The sequence below is a fragment of the Penicillium malachiteum genome (assembly GCF_028827825.1).
Source record: "Penicillium malachiteum strain IBT 17515 chromosome Unknown utg000003l:1.0-4950554.0:1.0-4952489.0, whole genome shotgun sequence".
In the NCBI taxonomy this organism is placed as follows: domain Eukaryota; kingdom Fungi; phylum Ascomycota; class Eurotiomycetes; order Eurotiales; family Aspergillaceae; genus Penicillium; species Penicillium malachiteum.
The window spans coordinates 552425-574943 of record NW_026643096.1 but is presented as its reverse complement, the minus strand read 5'-3'; the positions used below and the strand labels follow the sequence as shown (position 1 = coordinate 574943).

At 46.8% G+C, this 22519-nt stretch overlaps 8 protein-coding genes across 8 annotated transcripts; 3 read left to right on the top strand and 5 right to left on the bottom strand.

Moving 5' to 3' along the window:
* Nucleotides 1-542: 542 nt before the first annotated feature.
* On the bottom strand, nt 543-2233 carry N7483_006534 (putative extracellular lipase; the record flags this gene model as incomplete). The annotated part of the gene is made up of 2 exons (XM_057089971.1): nt 543-1574; nt 1631-2233. The coding sequence occupies 2 exons, from the start codon at nt 2231-2233 to the stop codon at nt 543-545; spliced, it is 1635 nt and encodes a 544-aa protein (XP_056944712.1).
* Nucleotides 2234-2619: 386 nt separating this feature from the next.
* On the top strand, nt 2620-4208 carry N7483_006533 (putative MFS transporter; the record flags this gene model as incomplete). The annotated part of the gene is made up of 2 exons (XM_057089970.1): nt 2620-4128; nt 4182-4208. 2 exons carry the CDS (start codon nt 2620-2622, stop codon nt 4206-4208), a joined length of 1536 nt encoding a protein of 511 aa, XP_056944711.1.
* Nucleotides 4209-5291: 1083 nt separating this feature from the next.
* On the top strand, nt 5292-6424 carry N7483_006532 (putative mitochondrial phosphate carrier protein (Mir1); the record flags this gene model as incomplete). Its single annotated transcript, XM_057089969.1, has 4 exons — nt 5292-5347; nt 5412-5480; nt 5553-5972; nt 6037-6424. The coding sequence occupies 4 exons, from the start codon at nt 5292-5294 to the stop codon at nt 6422-6424; spliced, it is 933 nt and encodes a 310-aa protein (XP_056944710.1).
* A 292-nt stretch (nt 6425-6716) lies between these two features.
* On the bottom strand, nt 6717-7229 carry N7483_006531 (uncharacterized protein; the record flags this gene model as incomplete). The annotated part of the gene is made up of 1 exon (XM_057089968.1): nt 6717-7229. One exon carries the CDS (start codon nt 7227-7229, stop codon nt 6717-6719), a length of 513 nt encoding a protein of 170 aa, XP_056944709.1.
* A 136-nt stretch (nt 7230-7365) lies between these two features.
* N7483_006530 (Proline racemase) lies at nt 7366-7929 on the bottom strand (the record flags this gene model as incomplete). Its single annotated transcript, XM_057089967.1, has 1 exon — nt 7366-7929. One exon carries the CDS (start codon nt 7927-7929, stop codon nt 7366-7368), a length of 564 nt encoding a protein of 187 aa, XP_056944708.1.
* A 258-nt stretch (nt 7930-8187) lies between these two features.
* N7483_006529 (beta-glucosidase) lies at nt 8188-10512 on the bottom strand (the record flags this gene model as incomplete). Its single annotated transcript, XM_057089966.1, has 1 exon — nt 8188-10512. One exon carries the CDS (start codon nt 10510-10512, stop codon nt 8188-8190), a length of 2325 nt encoding a protein of 774 aa, XP_056944707.1.
* A 2357-nt stretch (nt 10513-12869) lies between these two features.
* Nucleotides 12870-14247, top strand: N7483_006528 (glycoside hydrolase family 16 protein; the record flags this gene model as incomplete). Its single annotated transcript, XM_057089965.1, has 3 exons — nt 12870-13336; nt 13387-13840; nt 13903-14247. The coding sequence occupies 3 exons, from the start codon at nt 12870-12872 to the stop codon at nt 14245-14247; spliced, it is 1266 nt and encodes a 421-aa protein (XP_056944706.1).
* A 1243-nt stretch (nt 14248-15490) lies between these two features.
* On the bottom strand, nt 15491-17975 carry N7483_006527 (transcription factor domain-containing protein; the record flags this gene model as incomplete). Its single annotated transcript, XM_057089964.1, has 2 exons — nt 15491-16580; nt 16642-17975. 2 exons carry the CDS (start codon nt 17973-17975, stop codon nt 15491-15493), a joined length of 2424 nt encoding a protein of 807 aa, XP_056944705.1.
* Between the last annotated feature and the right edge of the window lie 4544 nt (nt 17976-22519).

Below are 22519 nucleotides of genomic sequence, written 5' to 3'. Positions count from 1 at the left end.
TGGACAATAGGGGTGGGTTGCTGGCTGGATTACCTCCAACGATGTCACTTTTTGAAGTCATATGCAATCCCGGCAGCGTGTAGTTTCACAGGGTTCATCGAGTGAGGTACATTAGTATTTAATAGTCATTGTGTAGTCGAGAGGAGAAAAAAATCAAGCTAAGTGTAGATGGGTGAAAAAAAGAGCCGTTACCGGCCCGGCCCCGGGATTCAATCAAGATGTCACTCGTTCATTCTAGCTTGTCTGAACTGTGGAGGGTGATAATAGTATTCTAGGCTGAGTGTAATGAGGTATGATTCTATTTTGGATCTATAATATCCATTCAAGGTTTTGATATCCTGTGTCACGCGTGTCTGATCTACAGTATCACAGAGATCGCTGGCTGACGCTTCATTGAATTTGTATGTAGTGCCGGAACCGGCATAAGGCTGTCCCTTGTTATTTGGGACGACCGGATAATTTCTACCACTATTGAATACCATCAGAACAGCAATGAAGAGTAAATCTATGAATTCTAGTCTATCATCTGTGATTTTTCTCAGTTAAGCGAGCTGGGAGATAGGAACTTTGGACCACCAGAACTCAGTTTCCTCCTTCGCCCAGTCATCCTCTACAAATTTGGCAGCCGGCGCGGTAGAGCCTCCAATAAGTTCTTCATTGTCTTCACCAAAGATCATAACGTGTGCATCATTTGGTGCGTAAGTCTTCCACTCCGGTCGTTGTCCATATCGCCCTCGAATAGCATTTGGATCGCCCTTGGCAATGAAGCTAGTCAAGTACGCATGAAGAGTTCCAGACAGCTCTTTCTGGGACTCTGAAAGTCCGGTTATGCCGCTGTTAAAAGTCTCATAGAACATGTTATCGCCATGGTTTGCCCGACCCACGATAGTTCTTGTGAATGCCCAGTTGTATAAGTACACTGGAGCACCCTGCGACGATGCAAACTGAGCTGTCTGTCGCACTGGAGCGACATAAGCATAGTGCCCATATGCAGCTTCGATACGCTTGTATTGTGGGCCAAGACCTTCTCCAGTCCGAGTTTCAACATAGGGAGATGTAAAGTCAGAACTGGGATCAGGATACAGTCGGTCGATTGTATCCAAATCGGCACTCGATAGCTCGGGTAGAAGGTTGTGCCAGAATTTTCGGAATTGGGCTGGGTCTGACATCTTCTTATCCACGTACATAGTACCCTCATTGGAATTGTATCCTGTCATTATGGCGACCTTGTTCCACAATTCCGAGTTCCAGGCGTCAAGTGGCTTTCGAGGGATTATGTCGTCGTCAATCACAGGTTGAAATGCCCAACGAAGCGAGGGGTTCCATTTATTGAAAACACGCGATTGAGCGTCTGTGACCGTGAGACTTGGAAGTGATCGTAGGAAGGGGAATATCTCATCCTCTGACAGGCTCGAAGGACATCCAACCTCCTTTAGAAAATCTTGAAATTGCATCTCATGGACCTTCGCGTTGTAGGGACGAACGGCGCGTGATGTTGGCGAACCGGATTCGAGAATGGCACGGTGGAACAGCCGAGAGGATTGAGCATTGTAGTTCAAAATATGGTGGCCAATCTATCTTTTGTTAACTACTTGCGTCTCGGCAGTGATCACTGTTAGACGTTACTTACTGAGTGCGCTCCTGCTGATAGACCAAAGAGCGTGACATTACCAGGGTCACCACCAAATTTGGCAATATTCTCCTGTACCCATTCAAACAGAACCACTTGATCACGCAAGCCCAAGTTGAGAATTCCCTCCTTTTTAGACAGGCTAGAAGGCAAAAATCCCAAAGCTCCGACCCGGTACCCAAAACTCACTCCAATGAAAGGTTCCTCAGACCAAGCGACCATTGAGGCGGTGTTATGTCCAGCAGCTGATCCCCGATTAAATGCACCACCGTGTATGTAGATCGCAACTGGTAGCTTGGATTCTTCAGTTGTTCCCGCTGGTCGAAAGATATTCGCTGTCAAGCAATCCTCGCTCTGCTCCAGCTTTGGCCCACTGACGACCAATGCCTTACCTGGGGCCGCAGGACCAAATTTGGAAGCATCAATTGTGTCATTGGAAGGGTTCACTTTCTCAGCAGGCCTGAATCGTCGGTCTCCAACAGGGGGAAGGGCATATGGGACCCCCAGGAAAGCCTCGATGGGCTGCGGGGATGTCTTTTCCAAATGAGTTCCTATGACTTGGCCCTGTATCAGGGAAACAGAAGGGCGTTCGGGGACAGTCATCACAATTAAGCTGAATTGGGCTCCAGGAATAAACAGTCTCAATGTCTCGCAGCAGCAGGGTGATTTATGATTGTGCGCGTTTCTCTCCGGTGCTCAAAAATAGTTCCGTGCGGGGAATCAAATAGTGGAGTCACTTATCTCGCGTTGGAGTAGATAGCAATCATAGGATTAAACTATGCCCTTTATCTCTTGGAGATATCAGCTTTCGGACAGTGTCCGACACAAGTTGATCCGCGTTGATTGTCTACTCTTGGAAATGAGGAGATGTAAGTGCAAAGATAACGGCCATGCGCCGACTCCTCTTTCAAAAGACCGTTGTGATAGCTTGTCTAGATGATGCACTCCGTCTCTCCATGAGCAAATACTATTTGTGATCAAATCTAATTATGGAAGATTCGACAAAGAAACCTTCTACCTCCGAAATTCTAGAGATGAAAGATGTTCAAACTGGGGTCATGACAGATCTTGATGAGGGTGAAGTCTTTCTCCACCAGCATGGATTCACCCATGAAACCGTTCAGGCGCTTTTGGACGATGAACCACGCAACAAATCTCTAGTTCGCAGAGTGGACCTTGTGCTTCTACCACTTCTTGCAGGCACATACACACTTCAGTACATAGACAAATCAGCTCTGGCCTACTCCGCCGTATTTGATCTCTTATCTTCAACTCATATGACAAGCAATGAGTACAGTTGGCTAGCAAGCATTTTCTACTTTGCCTACCTGGTTGCTGAATACCCATGGAATATTCTTGCTCAGAGAACAAAACTGGCCAGAGTTGTTTCTGGGAATGTGATCGCCTGGGGTGCCATGCTAATGATTACGGCTTCTTGCTCTTCATTCACCGGAATCGCGATTTGTCGATTTCTTCTCGGGATATTTGAAGCACCCATTACCCCATGTTTTATGATGATTGTGGGCATGTGGTACACACGCTCCCAGCAGCCTTTTCGAGCAGGTGTATTTTATAGCTGCAATGGACTCGGTGCTGTTATCGGTGGTGTATTGACATTTGGGATTGGCCAAATTAAAACCATCGCAGTCTGGAGAGCTATCTACCTTATTCTGGGAGGCATCACTGTGCTTTGGGGTATTTTGATGCTTGTCTTCTTGCCAGACAATATCGTCTCCGCGAAACGGTTCACGCTGGAAGATAAGGCTCTACTAATAGGTCGCAGTCGACTTGGCCGAACTGGTGTGATTAACCATCGAATTAAATGGTATCAGATCCGTGAAGCGTTGGTTGACCCACAAGTGTGGATCTTATTCTTGTTTACTCTACTGAATGAGACCATTAACGGTGGGATTGCAAATTTCAGCAAGCTTATCATCAAAGGCTTGACTGATGACGCTCTCACAACAGTTGCTCTAGCTATCCCGATGGGTGGGTTTCAGATCTTCTATGTTCTTGGAGGAACATTCCTTGCGTCGCGCTTCCGCAATATTCGGACTATAGTCATGGTGTTATATCTTGTTCCAACAATTGTTGGTGTCTGTTTGATGTGGAAGATGAATCATGAAACAAACAAGATTGGTGTGCTTTTTGGTTACTATATCTGTGGAGCCTATGTGTGCTCTTTAGTACTCGCTTTACAGATGCCTGCCACGAACCTAGGCGGCTATACCAAGCGCAGTACCGGGGTGGCCTTGGTATTCCTCGCTTATTGTGCTGGCAATATCATCGGCCCTCATGCATTCTTGTCTACAGAAGCACCGATATATCAAACTGGCTGCAAGGTCATTATTGCCTGTGCGGCTGGTCAGGCAGTTCTTGCTGTTTGTCTTCGATTATTGCTGGTCTCTCGGAATAAAAGGAGAGATGCACTCGCTAGTAGTGAATCTCTTCAGGGGTTATCTGAGGCTGATGAGATTACTGATTTGACCGATTTCGAGGTATGTATTTCTGCGCAGGATTCACAAGGTGAGCTGATGCTGACTCTTAGTAGAACCCTAATTTTCGATATGTATTTTGAACAGAATCCAGTATTCAATCTGATGAGCATTCGTGATAACCGGTGGATCACTTCACTTTATTCATCTATATGCACATGTGTTGCGATAATCCCATATATGGTGTAGAATGCAGACTGGGAGGTAGGGATATTCTCTGATCAGGGCGTCAGCTTGGTCAAAACGTCCTAGTTCACGATTGTTGCATATTTGTGTAGTTTGGAAACAGCCCTGGAGTAGAGTAATGATGAATTTGGGCTCTAGAGGTAAGAGAGCGGCAATAAGAGGACAACATAAGCATGTTTATCATGGAGAGTATTCCTTGCAAGGATTTTTATGTAGCTCACATGTAGCACATGTACATTAGCCTCATCACAGCTAAACCCTTCGGATACTCCCCGATCCGGGCCCCAACGGTGACCAATAACGGGCCTGAGAGAGAGGGTAGTGCCGAAAAACCGGCTACTATTCGTGGAATAACGGGTAAGAAGTGGGGAACCACACGGTCCTTCTGCGGTGATGGTCAAAACAAGGCGATCAAAGAATATGCCCCATCGTTGCCGCCAGGTGTCCACTGTGACGTACCGAAAAAAAAGTTCGGGTTAATTGTGAATCTGCGTCCAAAATGAGAGCATGTTGGAACATTCAAATTGGATCTGTATGCTATATGAGTTTCTTTTCTTTTGTTATATGATGTTACTCAGCCACGCATGAAATTTCTTCCATTTGGTACCGACTTTTCCCGGGGTGTTGTTCAAAACAAAAACATTGGGGAATTTGATATCGACGTCTGACACAGCAACAGTGATAAGAATTGACAATTTGTATAGACTAAGACGTGCAACAGGTCACCGAGAAGTAGATTCAAGTACAAACATCAGCAAGAGTCCAGGTGGTTGACCGGGGATGGAGACGGACTTAGAGCGGAGGACTTAAGGCGGTGTCCCGTCTCCTACCGAGACAATCCATTTCCCGGATTGGTCCGAAAAGTCTGCGGGCTGGGACCCATCCCTTTCAAATCCTTTTTCTCCTTTCCTCTTTCTCTTCCTATCTCCAATTGATCTCTCTCCTCTCCATTCCTCTACCGGGTCTTAATTACATCAAAAATGGCTGCTCCTGTTCCCGTCCAGGCCCCTGCTGGCCCTTCCGGCCTCGACCTTTAGTGCGCTCACTCCCGTCAATGTATAGCATCATGAACGTTCGGCTAACCTATACAATCTTAACAGCTCCCGCTTCGCCTTCGCTGGTGCTTGCTGTTGTGCCATCACCCACGGCGCTGCCACTCCTCTCGATGTGTGAGTTTTGAGACGTCGCGCGATATGAATGTTGAAAGAGAATTCGGCTGACTGGAGAACCTCCGATAACAGCGTTAAGACCCGTATGCAGCTTGACCCTGTCACCTACAACCGCGGTATGATCGGTGGTTTCCGCCAGGTCATCCAGAACGAGGGTGCCGGTGCTCTCCTCACTGGTTTCGGTCCCACCGCTGCCGGTTACTTCATCCAGGGTGCCCTGAAGTTCGGTGGTTACGAGTTCTTCAAGCAGCAGTCCGTCAACTTCCTCGGACTCGAGTCTGCTACCCAGAACCGCACCGCTGTCTACCTCGCTTCCTCCGCCGCTGCTGAGTTCGTTGCCGACATCGGTCTTTGCCCTCTTGAGGCTACCCGTATCCGTCTTGTCTCCCAGCCTACCTTCGCCTCCGGTCTTCTCGGTGGTTTCAGCCGTATCCTCAAGGAGGAGGGTATCGGTGCTTTCTACTCCGGATTCGGACCCATTCTGTTCAAGCAGTAAGTTTTACCTGGGATGCGCGTGTTTTTTATCGTGATTGCGCATAATTCTAACGCGTCTTAGGGTTCCTTACACTATGGCCAAGTTCGTCGTCTTCGAGAAGGTCTCCGAGGCCATCTACAAGTCCGTTGGTGACAAGGACAACCTCTCCAACGGTACTAAGACTGGTATCAACCTTGGTTCCGGTCTGATCGCCGGTCTCGCCGCCGCCGCCGTTTCCCAGCCCGCTGACACCATGCTGTCTAAGATCAACAAGACCCAGGGTGCTCCCGGTGAGGGCACTGTCTCTCGTCTGATTAAGATCGCCAAGGAGCTCGGTCTCCGTGGTTCTTACTCCGGTATCGGTGCCCGTCTTGTCATGGTTGGTGGTATCACTGCCGGTCAGTTCGCCATCTACGGTGACATCAAGCGTGTTCTCGGTGCCACTGGTGGTGTTGAGATTGGCAAATAGAGGACTCGTCAGTTGTGGCCGTGGGAGGATAATAGAGATAACCCTTAGATTTTTTGCTTCAAGACCTTGTCCATCTCTACAATCCGATGTACAATATTTGTCTCAGTTTTCCTTCAAGAACAGCCCTGGTTTTCTTTTGTTCAAAATGATTCTTGTAATGAACTACATTCGGGTGATTTTTTCAATCAATAATTCATCTGTTTCAACATTGTTGACCTTTTTTCAATTAAAATGTGCATTACTCCTACTTATACAAAGTCCTTAATCTGCATATCACATTGCACATGATATTCTAAAAAGAGATGTCTTTCATGGAGAATCCGTCAATCCCCAGTCCATCTTCACTTTCAACAACAAACGAGTGATATCCAGTATAAAATGCGTATCCTTCAACGCGCACATCCACAGACTGTTGGTCTTCAGCTACGCTGAATACAGAGCCAACAAACCCAGCTAAGGCCTTGTGAGACCGGTTCACAAGTGAATTATACATTCGTTTCTCACCAACAGACAAGTCTCCTTTAGCATGAGCTAAGGCCACACGCGCAGCAACGCATCCTCCAGTGGGAGACCGGTCAATCTGCTGATTTGCGAAGAAGCAAAGACCCGTTTCTTCACTGTCAACACCTTCTCGAGCTCGGAATGTGGCGGTTCCCTGAGGTGCATCAACATGGCCCAATTCATTATCCGTGATCATAACACTGTATAGGAATCCCTGTTCCCCTGTTATGACATGCTGGGTCAAGTATTTCAAGTCTGGGTTGGTGATGATTGCCTGCTTCAAGAGCCCGGTAGCATGATCCATTTTCTGAAGATCAAACTTGGCCAATCCACCAGGGAAACCTAGTTCCTTTGCACTAATCAGGCAATAATAGGCTCCGCCATATGAGAAGTCCGCTGTAACAGAGTCTCGTCCCTGAAGTTCCGGCCATCGATGAGTTTCAGGTAACGGAACTTGTAAAGAGATGGCAGTTTTGAACGACGGAACCGAAAATAAATGAAACCGGTCGTGAAGGATCAGATTTGCCTGTTGGCAAAGTAGGAACAGTAACTCTGACAAAGCCACAAGGTACATGGAGATTGAGCTGAGTAGTACCCGATATGCTATCGTATTTCAATTGATGTCGTCGAGGGAAGACATTCTCATCAACGTCAACTAGGAAGCGTCCTAGCGCAATGGTCGCATGGCCACACATAGTTGAAAAGCCCTCGTTATGCATGAACAAGACGCCGATGTCGGCTGAACCTGTAGCTACAAGTTCTGTTTCCAGGCAAAGGATGGCTCCATACATATCAAAATGTCCGCGGGGTTCTAGCATGAGGAGACGTCGAAATTCATCGCCTTTTGACTTGGCTTGGTCTCGTTGTTCGAGTAGGGTGCCGGTCAATTCTGGGAATCCAGTCCAAAGAATTCGGGTCGGTTCGCCTGCGGTGTGCATTTCAACACAGCTTATGGGCTTTATTGGGCCCTGGCCCTGGAAAGGAGGCAGTTTCGGATAATCCATGGTGTCTGTTTGCAAAATAGGAGAGAGATAAATTGTCGAGACCTGGGAAGTAGTTCTTATAAGTGAGTGCCGATGGGGGTCACAGGGGTGGGCGTTTGGTACGCGGGGGAGTGGGCCTGTTCTAATAAGGGCGTGGGTGGGTAGGTGGATGTTCAAGTTTTTGTTTGAAGTTTAAGAGAGAAAATGTCGAATAAGGACTTGAAAGATACGACTAGCTGATAATGTCTAGCTGAAACTGGAAATTGGAATAGTTCATGACTATCTTCTAGTACTACGATTGATGTCTGTCTTATACTGTCTCCGTTCAAGGGTCAAATTTACCGTTTGAAGGATTTCGGATGCTGAATTTCCCAAGTAGAAGACGTATCTTCCTGCATCAAGAGCCCACACTCGCAATTCCTCATCAAAGTAAGCCATGTCCCGAAGGGAAATATAGAGATCGACCTTCCTCGTGCCTCCTGGAGTCAAATGTATCTTCTGAAACGCCACCAAGCTCTTCAGTGGATGTTCAGCGGCAGGAGACTCGATGCCGCCATAGATTTGAATAACGGTGCCGCCATAGACAGTTCCAGTGTTTGAAACTTCGAGACTAGCAATCAAAGTATCCTCTTTCTCAGAGTCCAGGTCAGAGATAACCACCGAGCCATATGAGAATGTAGTATATGAGAGACCATGGCCGAAAGGAAAGTTCAGTGTATCACCGGCAATAGAATCGAACCATCTATAGCCAACAAAAACATCTTCAGCATAAGTCACTTTCAACTGGCCGTCGACATATTCTCCTGGGAAATTATCGAAAGCAGGAGCCTCTTGGATGCGACGTGGGAAGCTAGCAGGTAGTCGACCCTCTGGGTTCACCACACCAGTCAGAACGTCCGCAATCGAATTACCGCATTCTTGGCCAGGAAACCAGGCTTGAACAACAGCACGCACGCTTTCCAACCATGGCATAGCAATAGCAACACCGGTCGAGTTGACAACAATGGTATTTGGATTCGCAGCGGCAACGGCCGATACGACACCATCCTGTGTACCACGTCGTGGAAGATTAAACGAGTCTTGGTCACGACCTTCAGATTCCCATTGTGGGTCGTGTCCTGTAAAAACAATCGCAAGATCGGCCTCGGCGGCAATTCTGGCCGCTTCACCTTGTAGGTCCTCATCATGAACGGACTCCAGCTGCATACCCATCCGCACGCCGCTTCGACCCTCTAGAATATCCAGACCAATGCCAACAGGAGGGTAGGATCTAATGCAAAGTCTGTAGGTTCGCCCAGCAACAAATTCATGGCGGATCTCCTCTTCAGGCGCCGCGAGAAACAAGGATCCCATCGGGTCGGAGGAGTTGTCTTTTTGTTCAAAAATCACCTCGTCATCTACCAGAACCTGCGTGGGACCAAGTCCAGAACAGGCGATGTAATGCTTTCCAGTCTCAGCGGGCGTGAAGTCGCCAACGATTTCGAGAGTTTTCCATAGGGACTCCTGGGAGCCAAGAGGAGAATATGATGATTGAAGGAAGCCGTGCAGTGTAGATACTGGTTCAGTTTTCTCAGTGACAACATTCTCTTTCTTGAAGTCAAACAACAGTCGAGTGAAGCCGGTTTTACCATCAAGACCGACCACTGTGCCGCAAGTTGTGGTGCTACTGTCGATGGATGGAAGAAGACGCTCTTTATGAAAGCCTTTCGCATAAAGAAGCTCCACTTGGGCACCCAATGCATTCTTTAGACCCTCCCATGGCGTGACTTTATAATAAGCATTGACACTGGCACTGCCACCACCATGAGCGAGGGCATCTTTGGCCAGTCCAACCAGGGCAATTCTCTTCCCCTTCAGCTTATCCTTCCGGAGAGGCAAAATTTCATTATCATTCTTCAACAGAACAATCCCTTGAGCGCCAGCATTTCGAATTAGTGCCCTGTCTTCTGGCTGATTGATGGTAACATCTTGTGCGTGTATCTTCGACAAGGCCGTAAGCTTCGTAACAAACCGAAGTACGGAGCGAACACGATCGTCAATCACATCCTCGGACACCTCTCCGTCATCCAACGCTTTCACAACAGCGGAGAATATGCGTTTTCGTGGAGGACCAGGCATCTCCAGATCAAGTCCAGCTTTCAACGCATCCACAACCGAATTGGTACCGCCCCAATCACTCATAACCAATCCATCCCACTTCCATTCATCGCGCAGAACATCTTCTAGTAACCACTTATGAGCATCACAATGTGTCCCATTTACCGAGTTATACGCGGTCATGATAGCCCAGGGATTAGCTTCTCTCATAGCAATCTCAAACGGTCGAAGGTAAATCTCCCGAAGAGCTCTTTCCGAAATCGTCTCATCCACAGTGGTACGAGCAGTCTCCTGCTCATTAGCGACAAAGTGTTTGATAGTCGCGGATACCCCATGGTCCTGAAGTCCACGAATAACCTGCGCAGCAAGCTTGCCAGCAAGAAAGGGGTCTTCACTGAAACTCTCAAAGTTCCGCCCACCTAGTGGGTGTCGGTGGATGCATACCGTGGGCCCTAACACGCATTGTGCGCCTTTCTCATGGGCTTCTGCTGCGAGGGCTGTGCCCATCTGGTAGGCAATTTTGAAATCAAAGGTCGCAGCCACGCTACATGCGGCTGGGAAACATGCTGATTTTATATCCCGGTCAATCGCAGCTGCACGGATGCCATTGGGGCCGTCACAGAGCTTCAAGCACAATCGTGGTCAGTCGGGACTCAGTTCTGGTTTCAAATGATCTGAATAAATCTCACCTTGACGCTTGGGATTCTCTTGCTCTCTATGGATGTTGTGTTTGAAAATGTTGCACCTGCTAGAAGGGAAATCTGGAGTAAATACACGGTTAGTCAATACCCGATGAAAATAGTTCCAGGAAACTATGCTACTCCACCTTCTCTTCCAGAGTGAGGGAAGTAAGAAGCTTCTCGATATCAGGAAGCTCTTCCATTATTCACAGTTTAGTCTGATTTTTTTTTTTCTCGGGGAAGCTGGAGAGGATTGCTCAATGTGCACCCTTCTGGAGTTAAGTACCGAGTACTGCCCCGCTCTAGTGACCGATAGCCGGACCCCCGACCGGTCCCCAGATTCAGGTTTCAAGGCTGAGAAAAGGTGAGAAATTGTGGAGATTGAACTAAATTAATTTTGGAGTCAACATGATGTTTATTTGGCTAGTGGTTGAATTTATCAGTTTGAAATGTTATTTCAACTGCCAGTGTTCCAACTTGAAGTCGTTCATCGTCCTAGTCAGACAGAGCGGCTGCCTCGCAGATATACTATCACATCTCAGCTCGGAGAATGGCAGGATTCGAAAAACCACTGGCAGCATTCGAATTGAACTTGACATGCTTGAACTTGAACCGGACCACACTGGAGGCAATTGAATCCATTTGGATTGATTCACCGCATGTGTGGTTCCCAGGGGACAGTTGGTCTAAGGTCATCTCAGGCTTTCACCAACCTTGGAACTGATGAATAGACGCCACTTCAAGTTTCTTTTTTCCATGCTCTATGAGCCTCATAATTTGAAGTCCAAGCTGCCAGTGCTTTTCCACTCTGTCATAGCCACAAGGAGTCGTTTCAAGCTGGGGTATTTTGAGGATTGGGTAGTCATGTCAGTTATTGATCGTTTTTGTGTCTTTTATGGATGATCGTATTAGTGAGGTCCCTGTCATCTGGACTTAAGAGATCTAGGCAACATGAAGAGCAAGCAAGAGCAAAAGTACCCTTTATGGATCAAGTGAAAAGTGAGAGAGAACGAGTGGAAATTTCGAAAGACGTTCGCATCGTTGCTTCATATAACCACTCAGTTTGCAGTGGAAGAAACAGGAGAAATTCAATGGCGTCACTCATGGTCTCCAATTGAAAGCTGAAACATTCAGGCAACAATTTATCCGATCAAGTAAGGGACCGTTGCTTTGTCAAAAGACATGCATGGACATAATAATAATAATACCTCGGCTACCACCTGGCAGCAGCGTAAGGAAATCTTGTACCAATAATCGGAGAGAGAAGTTCACTTCACCGATGTAGAACGTTGAAAACTCAATTTAACTTGAAATCGCAAATTAATAATCTAGTCTGCTCAGATGAATAAGATAAGATGATACAAAGAACGTGGAACTTGAAAGCCAGAGCAAAGATAGCTGCAACATGCAGATCGCTAACCCGACCCAACATTTTGAACGCAGGAATCGACGCCAAGTGAGCAGAACAAGTTTTAATCCAGTTGACCGTTGTCCATGTTGCTAAAATAAGCCGAAACAAGGCGTTGCTGTCGAATAAGCATTTCGGCTTTTCATTCACTCCGCTAGAGTGGATATCTTGATCTGCCGGAACAGCAAACCCTGTTACGCGCGTCCATTGCGTGGCAGCATGAAACAACTTCCTGAACAGGCGGGTTTACATGCGCCTTTTTCAGGGCCTGGAAGCCGTTCCTTCACTTGTAAATTGCTATCGCACAGCTTGGGTATTCTTGAATTTTCATGAGGACGCTGCACCGCTTTGCTGTGTTAAGCCGATCATTACCCGAGTTTTCGAGTCCAGGCAGACATGATGTGATATGACAACACTGCATATGTGCCGCACAAATCCCGCGATCATTGAGTCGATGTCACCGACGCCTAAAAGGCTCTTTTTGTCTTTGAAATTGCAAAGAAACTCGATGGAAATCGGCATGTGGAGACCTTGGCGTACACATTGAGTGACGCGGCGCGGCAGGTCTTGATATAGGAATTCAAGCCTCTCATCAGTTTGTTTGGTCGCTTATCACATGTTTTTTTCTATCACATAATCTTAGTCCTGTGGCGTGGAATATTCCTTTACTGTCAAGCTCCTTTCTTTCCTCTTTTAGTTTTCTTTCTTCTTTCAAGTGCTCTCAATTGCGTCTTGTTGAATTCTGCTCTGCTCAATTCGTGCAGTAGCCTAGAATCATGAGATTCCAAGATCCGTATCGCAATATCGACGATGACTATAGCCGATTTGGAGGTGCCACATCACGATTGCCACAGTTTGATAATCACAATTACGCACCATCTGGGGACACTGGGTACCAGGGTCAATCAAGCTCAGGTTCTGGTTGGCCAGGCCCCCAAACAGAGCAAGGTCCACCTCCTCCTCGATACTCTACTGTGGCAGGAGCCAGGCCAGAGGCTAAAGCTAGCTATCCATGGTATAATCCGCGCGGCTGGTCATTGAGGAAGAAATTGATCGTTGCGGGTTGCATTGCAGTCGTCATTATTGCGGTGATTGTCGGAGCAGTTGAGGGCGTAAAAGCAAATGCGGCGTATCCCGACTATTCAACACTCAATTATACACTCGTCGACACTTACTCGGGTACTGATTTCTTTGATAATTTCGCATACTACACTGCAGCTGATACAACAGATGGCTTTGTGCAGTGAGTTATACTGTGATGATTTGAATGTCAGGTCAACTAACGAATGCTAGATACGTGGATTCAATGACAGCTTCTCAAATGAATCTCACATACGCTTCTGATAGCTCTGCTGTGCTCAGGGTTGATACCGACTCCTCAAACCAGACCTCCGGCCGAAAGTCTGTTCGTATCACTTCGAACAACCAGTACTACGATGGACTCTTTATCTTCGATATTGTGCATACTCCTTATGGCTGCGCAACCTGGCCTGCCTTATGGCTCACAGATCCGGATAATTGGCCTGAGCATGGTGAGATCGACGTGTTGGAATCGAATAATAAGGGTACTCATGGAAATGCGATGACCCTACATACTTCGAGTGGGTGCAAGATGAATGTCAAGCGCAAGGAGACCGGATCTGCAAACTATGCGAACTGCCTGGATACTGCGAATGACAATGCTGGCTGTGGTGTGGATGGAAAGAAGAAAACATATGGACAGGAATTTAACGACAACGGTGGTGGCGTAAGTCAATTTCAATTCCTTTTTAATTCGTCTCCACCAGCGACTGACTTTGTGTATTTCAGGTATATGCAATGGAACTTCGAGATGCTGGAATCCGAGTCTGGATGTTCGCCCGCGATGATGTTCCCAACGACATTTCCAATACAAGCACTACCCCAGATCCATCCACATGGGGTGAGGCATTGGCGGATTTCCCGAATACAAACTGCAACATCACCTCGCATTTCAAAAACCAAAGTATCATTGCGAATATTGATATTTGTGGTGACCTGGCTGGTGCGTCGAAGTACTATACGGATCTCTACGACTGTCCTGAAACATGTACGAAATGGGCTGCGGAAAATGGGAGTAACTTCACGTCTGCTTATTGGGAGTTTAATAGCTTCAAGGTGTATCAATCATCATAATAGATATTAGATAATTTAATAATCACTCATCTCAACTTTGACTGCAATTTAAAGCGGTTCTATATTTGGCTGTCATCTCAAGGTTCTCTTTGATCAATGGATCCGAGTCCTTGCATTCCCTTCAACCTGAATGTTGCTTGTGGTTATTCTTTTTGTGTTCTTTCTCTTTGTTTGCAGTCTTCCTACATATACCCTTCTTGTGTTTGCCAGTGGGTTCCCTCCGTTCGATATTCCTGCGCTTCAAGTTCAACTTCCTATATTTGAGTGTCCTATCTTCCAACTTCCCACGTTTAGCCTTCCCGTGCTCGAGTTCTCTTCGCTTATCCAGATATCATGTCGTTATCTATGCGTGATGGTTTGTTGTGTTCTATCCTGCTTCCTAAGTCGAGACTGACTTTTTAAGATGTGCTTCGCTCACTATTACTTGCTCTTCGCCATATCGCCCGTTTCCTTCTTTATACGGCTGATTTTTTGATCTTTGTTTACGAAATACATCTCATAAGTACGCTTTTCGAGGATCTTCGCCTACATGTTGATGAGGGTCCTGGTCTCTTTGGCGATGCTGCTTGGACCAGTGCTCTCCGCCGGCTGGGTGTGCTTCAGCCTTTACCCAACCGCTTAGAAGCCTTCTTGCTTCGTTGGACACAGCGCTTTTCGTACTTTCGCATTCATTCTGCCGAGTTTTTGATAGCCTATGGCCCGGAAATGCTACTGTCTATATTCTTTCACTTGATACGGGATAGGGTACCCGTATAACCTCGTCCTTTCTGGAATACCGTTGTGAAGGATACTGTTGGGACATTTTTAATAATACACCTCCTGCTCTGGTAGACTTGTTAATGGATTTTTCATTTGGATACTTGTTTTGACTTTGTTTGTTCTTTTCTTCTTATATACACAAGCCATCTGATTCGGGATGTCTTTCGCTTCTTTGACTGGTGGATCTCTGCTTCTAGTTTCTTTTCAAATTTTATCTGAATCAAATTTGAGTCATAAATGAACCTGGAATTCAAATTGCAATCCAGGTATATGCATACGTTAATTGATATAGATGACAGAGGCTAAGAATATTGAACCAAATGGGTATTTCCACAAGTCAAAAGTACCTCCCAAAATGGAAGCCCTAAGGCCTGTGGTAGTGCGTATACGTAGAGAGAGTAGGCCATACAGGATGAGAATGGGTCATTAAGAAACAAAAGAAATAATCGGAATGCTAAAAATGGCACAAAACAAAATGCCCCCGTTAAATAAGACTCGCGATATCCATGCGTGAGTGAGCTGAACTCGATCGCTCAGTCGTATCTGAAGCCGCAGACTCAGCGACCAACATCGCTGGACTCGCTGCTTGCTGTGGAGTCTGTGTTGGCTCGCGTAGCTGAGCATCGAAGTCTCGGCGCTGCTTTTCGGTGATGAGTTCTTGGACGGTGCTCTCAATCCATTCCCACATCTTCTTGGGTTCTTCCCACGATATCGGTCCATCGGTCTCGGATAACGGAGCTGATGGGTTCCGGGATGATGCTATCGCTTCAAGATGTGAGCCTGTTTCGCTACCTTGCCACACCCAGCTTCCGTCACTGGTGCCTTGCATGTCGCCGGATACGTAGGCCATCATCTCTTCGTCGGTATCAAGGATCATCATGTCATCCTGTCGGAAGCGATCTAGGAGAATACGAATGAAGAAGGCGAGATATCGAACACAGGCGACGTTAATTGCGCGACCATCGCCAATTGCTGCGCTTGCTTGGACGCAGATTAAGGCGGAGATGAAGTCTTGTCGGAATAAAAGGAAGAGCGTACAACGCCAGATATGTGTACAAAGCAGAGTCCCGGCCGATGAGGCGAGGAGGGTCTTCCAGTCCGCGGGACTGGAGTTGCGCATACAGCGGGAGAGAATTGAGGCGGTGTCAGCAGCCGTCGAGGCACAATAGTCCATTGCCATTGAGCGAACGATTTCTTGGCAGAAGGGCGTGATGTTATGTCGATGAAGAAGAAGACGAGCGTTTTGGAGATAGATGATGGGTGCTAATGACCGGGGATCTAGATCTTGGTCGGTTTTCGGGTGAAGATTTGGAGGGAATGTGGCTAGACATGAATTGAAATGGCGTTCGAAGGTTTCAAGAGTTGCAGGGCTGATTGTGGTTGATCGGAGAGTTCGAGTGAGTTGGCCGATGGATCGGACTACATGGATGGTTGCCAGCATTGGGGTTGTTTGTTGAGTCTCTGGAATGTTTCCACCTTCACTGATATACTGATCATCAATAGGACAGGGTAGGTCGATATCGCAGTCTTGGTCATTTATCAAAACTGGTTTGCCCATCTCAAGAGCGAGCAGCCTGAATAGAAATTGTGTAAGTCTAAAATTATCCATCCAAGATTTCAATGTCCAATTCATACCGATCCCAAGTATATAGACCCCACCAAAGACGTTTCCGCATTTCTCCTTCCAATGGAGGCCATGGTCCGGATTCGATATGCAAGCCAATCTCCTGCGCCACGCGTACTGCAGATCCAATCCACACCCAACTCGCCGATTTTGAGTTCACCTCATACAGGAACATACTGGCCAGTAAAGCTGCTCGAGCTCTATCCAGATTAAAGCTATCTTGCCAGACATCAATGATGACACAGGATATGCGCACAAATTCCTTGGCCCGTTCCTCGCGATCCGGCTCCACGGTATGGACTGCACCACATGCAAAGACTCCATATAAGACTGCAGCCCATTCACTGGAAACGCCCGCAATAGATCCAGCCCGATAGACCTGCTCATATTCTGCAAGGAAGGTTGGCCAATGAAGAACCGGAAAGACAGAGTGAATGCAGTTGAAATACTGAGCCAAGAGGTGATCGGCAACCTCCTTCGGCGGTAGGCTCGGCACATCACCCATAACAACAGACCGTGCACCTTGTTGCTGATAAGGTGTAGGAACTTTCAAGATACCACGACCGTGTTGTCGTAAATTCTTGCGCACCTCGGATAGATCTTCGTTGAGTGAGATCTTGGGCCGCCTAGCAGGCTTGTAATCAATCTCCGGGAGTTTGATCATCGGTTGAGCCGCACTCTCATCCAGATCCATCAAATGATCAGGGCGCAACATGCCTGTCCTAGCTTGCTGCAACTGCTGCTTGGTAATATGAAGCTGGCGCTCCAGATCCTGAACTTGCTTGATTGACGACATGCGACGATTGGTCTCCTTGGTGAATTGACATCGAACTCGTCGGTTATTGCATTCCGTGCAACTACTAGACTCCGATGCATCGCATTTCACTTTCCGTTCCCGACAAGCATCACAGCTTGGATCCTTTCTTCGCTGTCGATAAGCTCTCTTCTGTTGCAGTTGGGCTTGCGAATGACTATGTCCGATTGGACTGGTCTGGAATAGACCCGGATTTCCTGGATGAGCTCCCATATGCGACGATTCAGGCAATCCTCCATTCTCAGCAGGAGATCCTGATGCCGATTCATAAAATCGCGGATACGGCGAGGTCGATGGACCTGGCGCTGGTGGGATTGCATGTGGCGATGCTTGGGGCATAGCTTGCTGACCTGACTGTGGCATAGGCTGTAACAAGTGAGACATTCTCATGCCACTGTCGGGTCTACTTGGCGGGGCGGAAAGCATTACACTCGGGGCCGGGTATGTACCCGAGGTCACCGATTGTACGGGAGGTAGCTCATACGAGTTACTCGGATTTTGAGTCCCCGCGCGAAAAGGAAGAGGATTCATCTCGAATGAGATGATTCACCCACCTTTTTTTGTGATTTGTCTTTTTTCTCTTTGGATCCACAATAAATTGAGATCAAAAGTAATAAAGTTAGGTTTTTGGGATTTGTTTTCTTTCCCCGTTTCCCTTTTTCCCCAAGTGGGAAGACGGAGTGGATATGGTAAGGGTCAGAAAACCATGCGATGAGCCGAAGTCAAGCCACCGAGTCTAGAAGAATCGATCATAGAATTGGCAAATCGCCGAAAGTAAATGTTGAATAGATGACGGATGCTATAGGAGATCGAGATCAAGTCCATTCGTATGTATTGAGCAATGGTCGTTGAAGAAAGCGCGGGTCATTCAAACGGTAATTCCCGCAGAGCCATTCTCGGAGAGGAGTGATTGGTGGCGAAAAGAGAATAGACGGCGAATAAACGATCCCAATCGGTCCAAATGGCCGAAAAAAAATAAGTAGAAAATATAGAAAAAATAATCAACGAAATAATAATAGAAAATAAATATAAAATAAAGAAGTAACTCAAATCGGAATCGTGGAGTTCTCAAATGCCGAGGTTTTGGGGGCAACTTTGCGGCGAATTAAGGCGAATGAAGATCCAAGAATCTTTTATAACAGAGAAAATGAGGAGTCAAAATGAAAAGTCCCTTTTTCTCAGTTGAAACAGTTGAAACAGTAAGAGTAGTAGGAACAAGTAAAAACTTTTGAGATATTTGTTCTTTTTTGTTCTTTTCCTTCTTCTTTTCTTTGCTTTTTTGTGATTTCAAGGTCAAGTTTCTTGGGACTTCGTATGACTTTTTTTCTTTGTTTGAAGGGGAAAAAAAGGGTCAATCCCTACTCCGTACAAAAAAATCAAAAGAAAGAGAAAAAGGAAAAAAAAGTTTAGGGAAGTTCGGGGCAAGCAAAATGGTAAAAAGGCCGAAAGGAACCAGATCGACAGGCCCAAGAAAGAAGTCATTACGATCACCGTTCTCCTAGGCTCCATCAGGGTCCCGTATTCTGACCCAGATCGTGGAGATTTAAGGAATCTTCAGCCGAAATGACAACTGATAACCCGCAAGCCCGACAGTTTGGGTCAAGAATGTACACTAATGAGGTACCTAGGTATATTAGAAGTTAGTGCGGTGTACGGGTTACGGGCTACGGGCTATAGCCCAGGTGGACTAACGGAGTACAATAGGCCTGTCCATAGCCACTGGAGGAGTATAGGTGTACTATTAGAACATTGGAACCTTGGAAGTTCCTGCAATGTAAGATAATTTCCGACAATTCAATCTCCTTCCGCCACATCTACCCAAGTCATGCACGTTGGAGATCAGACCTCTCGGGTCACCCATGAGGCATTCCGAGATCGGCGGATAGGCGTGTCGATGGATACCTGAAGCAGTTGAAAGTCGTCTCTTGGGAGGTTTCATGGATGGACCAGTGACGGGAGTTGGAGTCGATAGCTTGATGCCCACACGGGCCCCACCATGGTATTTTGGTGAACCTTGTCTCCGTTGATTTGACTTGGTTTGACTTGATCCGTGCAGGTATGAGAAGTCGGTAAACTTCGAGGAGAGTCGGCAGAGTTAGGCGGGTATCCACTTCACTGTGCACCATCCCCTTGGGAAAAGATGTCCGTGACAGGCCCAGATCGTCTACATCGTAGGAGGTTGGTGCGCACCGAGTTGACGATCACCTCAAATGAGGTTAGAAGTTGAGTGAAGATGGAAAAGAAAGAACATATTGAACACTGAGAAGAATAAATGACTTTTGTTTAGTAAGTTCCTCATTTCAAATGCTTAATTCATATCCCAACTTGAACCTTGAAAGGTTCCAAGGTTATACTCAGAGTGCACCCGGCACGAGTCTCACGGGAGTCGTCACGTACCGGTATGTGGGATGAAGATCTCGGCGCCCGCCGTGCCGTGCCTTTTTTAAACGAGACCCATTATTATTGACTGCGCCCACTACACCCACTAGGTACACACCCCCGTTTCATATTCTGCACACGATGGAGTAATAATAATACCTAATACAAAACAGTTGATCGACTCCGGAACTCATGCACCGGAGCACATGGAAACCAAGACCGGATCGTGGCCCGGGGTGGATACTCACAAACCAGGTAATAGGTACAACACAATATTAAGAAGGGGTTTAAAGTGTATAGGGAAAGAGGACTCCGTACTCCGTTTACTCCGTTTACTCCGTCTTGAAAGTCCTTGGAAATCAAAATGCCATATGATACTAGTCTATGTAGTAGTTCCAAATTTCCTTCATATCAATTGCACTTCAGCCGATGCTGCCGAGCAACTTGAACTATCATAATATCCTATGTCTATCAGGGGGGGGCAAATCTTCCCGATCTAGTAAGGTACCACAGGTGGTATCACTTTTCAAATCATTCAGCTTAAGCTACTTTGGCCCTGGGACTGCCCGAATTTTATCCGACTAACGTTGAATCCTGGCCCCAGGTCTAGGCTCCGCAAAAGGGGAGATCTCCTGAGGGAACGCGGCCAGAGAAGCCCCGTGCGCATAGTAACATGGGTTTGTTTTTTTTTCTTCCTACTTTCTGACCAGTTATTCTTTTTTGTTTTTCCCGCTCTTTGTCCACGGGGTTCATTCATTTGAAAAAAAAAATTATATTAATTTATCCTATCACAAGGGAAACCCCATCGTACTACTTTTCCCTCGGATTTAGAAGGTTCCACTTCAGGGGAGGTTGCCGACAAGCCCAAACCCCTCGGAGAATATCTCCATGACCAAATCTATCAGCGTACTTGATACGTATTTTCCTTTATGATCACAGGACCTGCGCAGTACCCGTGCATGCTGTGCAGGAAGCACGGAGCACTGATAACCTCGTTAGGTTAGATCTCCGTGAAATCCTGCCACCGGTCCCTCGGGCTGGAACCTACACCAACCAACCTGGGAATATGATCTGACCCTATAGGAAGGCCAAAACGAACGGAATTACAAGAAATCACTGTGGCCCTGCAGACTTCTTAGCACTAACTACACTTGGCGCGCGGGTCAATTCCCAATCTCGTTATAGTCTAACACATGGACTGAATACGACTTCCCCGCACAACTCAAGTGCTTCGGCTACGCGATAAGACGCCCCAGATACGCTACAGTAAAGTGTACTCCGTAGGTAGTCCACTTTCAATTTGTTCCATCTTCCCTTTTACCAAATCATCCTGGTGCGCTATGATAGTGGGAATTGCGCCATTTGCCCCTTCTATCCATCACCTCGGGTCCCCCATTGTGTTGTCCCGAACTTGGAAGTTGGAACTACTTTAGCCCCAGTGCCTTAGTTTGCCTCGTTACCGTTATATTCTCTACTAGTAGGGGCTGTGTTCATGTATCATATGCATATACCCCTGTCCAAGATATTAATTAATTAATACGTTCCCAAAGAACTCTTGGTCGGAGCGGCTGAGTTCTCGGTTCGTGCCGTGCTTCTCCCACGGAAGTATTTCTCCCGTTCGTTTATTGGATTCGACACATTGACAACGCATTATGCCAAAGTGCCTCTAACTAAATCGGGTACATGGTACATGGTACATGGTACAGAGTACAGAGTACTAGTCAATCTGGAGGAATTAGCTACATGGAAAAAGAAAGGGAAAAAAAATTCCATGTCCGACTCAGCGGTAAAGCATATGAAGAACCTTGGAATAGGCCAAAGCTCAAGCAAGAACCCTGCCGAGGAAGTGATATGATAGTTGCCTCGATGATCGACATTGGCGACCTACAGAGTTCGCCGGCCGAGATGAGAATTCAGCACTTGAGTGGACTTGTTTTCTCAAGTGCTCGAAAACAAGACGGAATCGACGGGGCTCTCTCAGCACAGACTACTATGTAGTACGTACTCCATCTCTTCTCCATCCACTATTACTCCAACTTGCATGTAACGAATTTAACCAGCCACCTGGCATCAAGCTCACCTCCAACCACACAACCGAGCTAATACTTTGCACTTCTCATGAACTTCCGAAGCGTCCATTTGCTCTACCCTGTCATATCCTCCATATCCTTCCCAAGGTTCTTGAGTTCCTCCCCGATCCCCGAGACCCCCAAGGGCTCCCGATTTCCTCTTCTCCCCAAGCCCCCACTTCTAAGAATAGCGTGGATAAAATTCAACTTTAGAGCAGGCCAGACCTGAAAACGGCGATCAATTTTTGCCTTTTTTCGTTAACATGGTTCTTGTTTTTTATTTTTTTTACAAAATATTCCCAAGTTCTTGTTCCAGTTCTCTCGTTCTAGCGCAAACAACAACACACTATCCGTACTTCAAATCCACACCGTTCTTAGTGTCTTCATCCTAGTCTTGGAGCTTCAAGTTCTAGACTCTTCTTAGCTTAGTCTCCTGTGTACTTACTATCCCACAACAGTCAACCTCCACGAGCGGAGAGAGTTCAAATCACCTCACCGAGTCCATCTCATCTTGAATCCGTCTGGGATATTCGGTACACTACATCTGTTTCGAGTCTATTTTTCTTCGCCCCACAGCGGGACAACGATCCGAGTAGATGAAACAACTCCGGCCAACAGCCGAGCCCT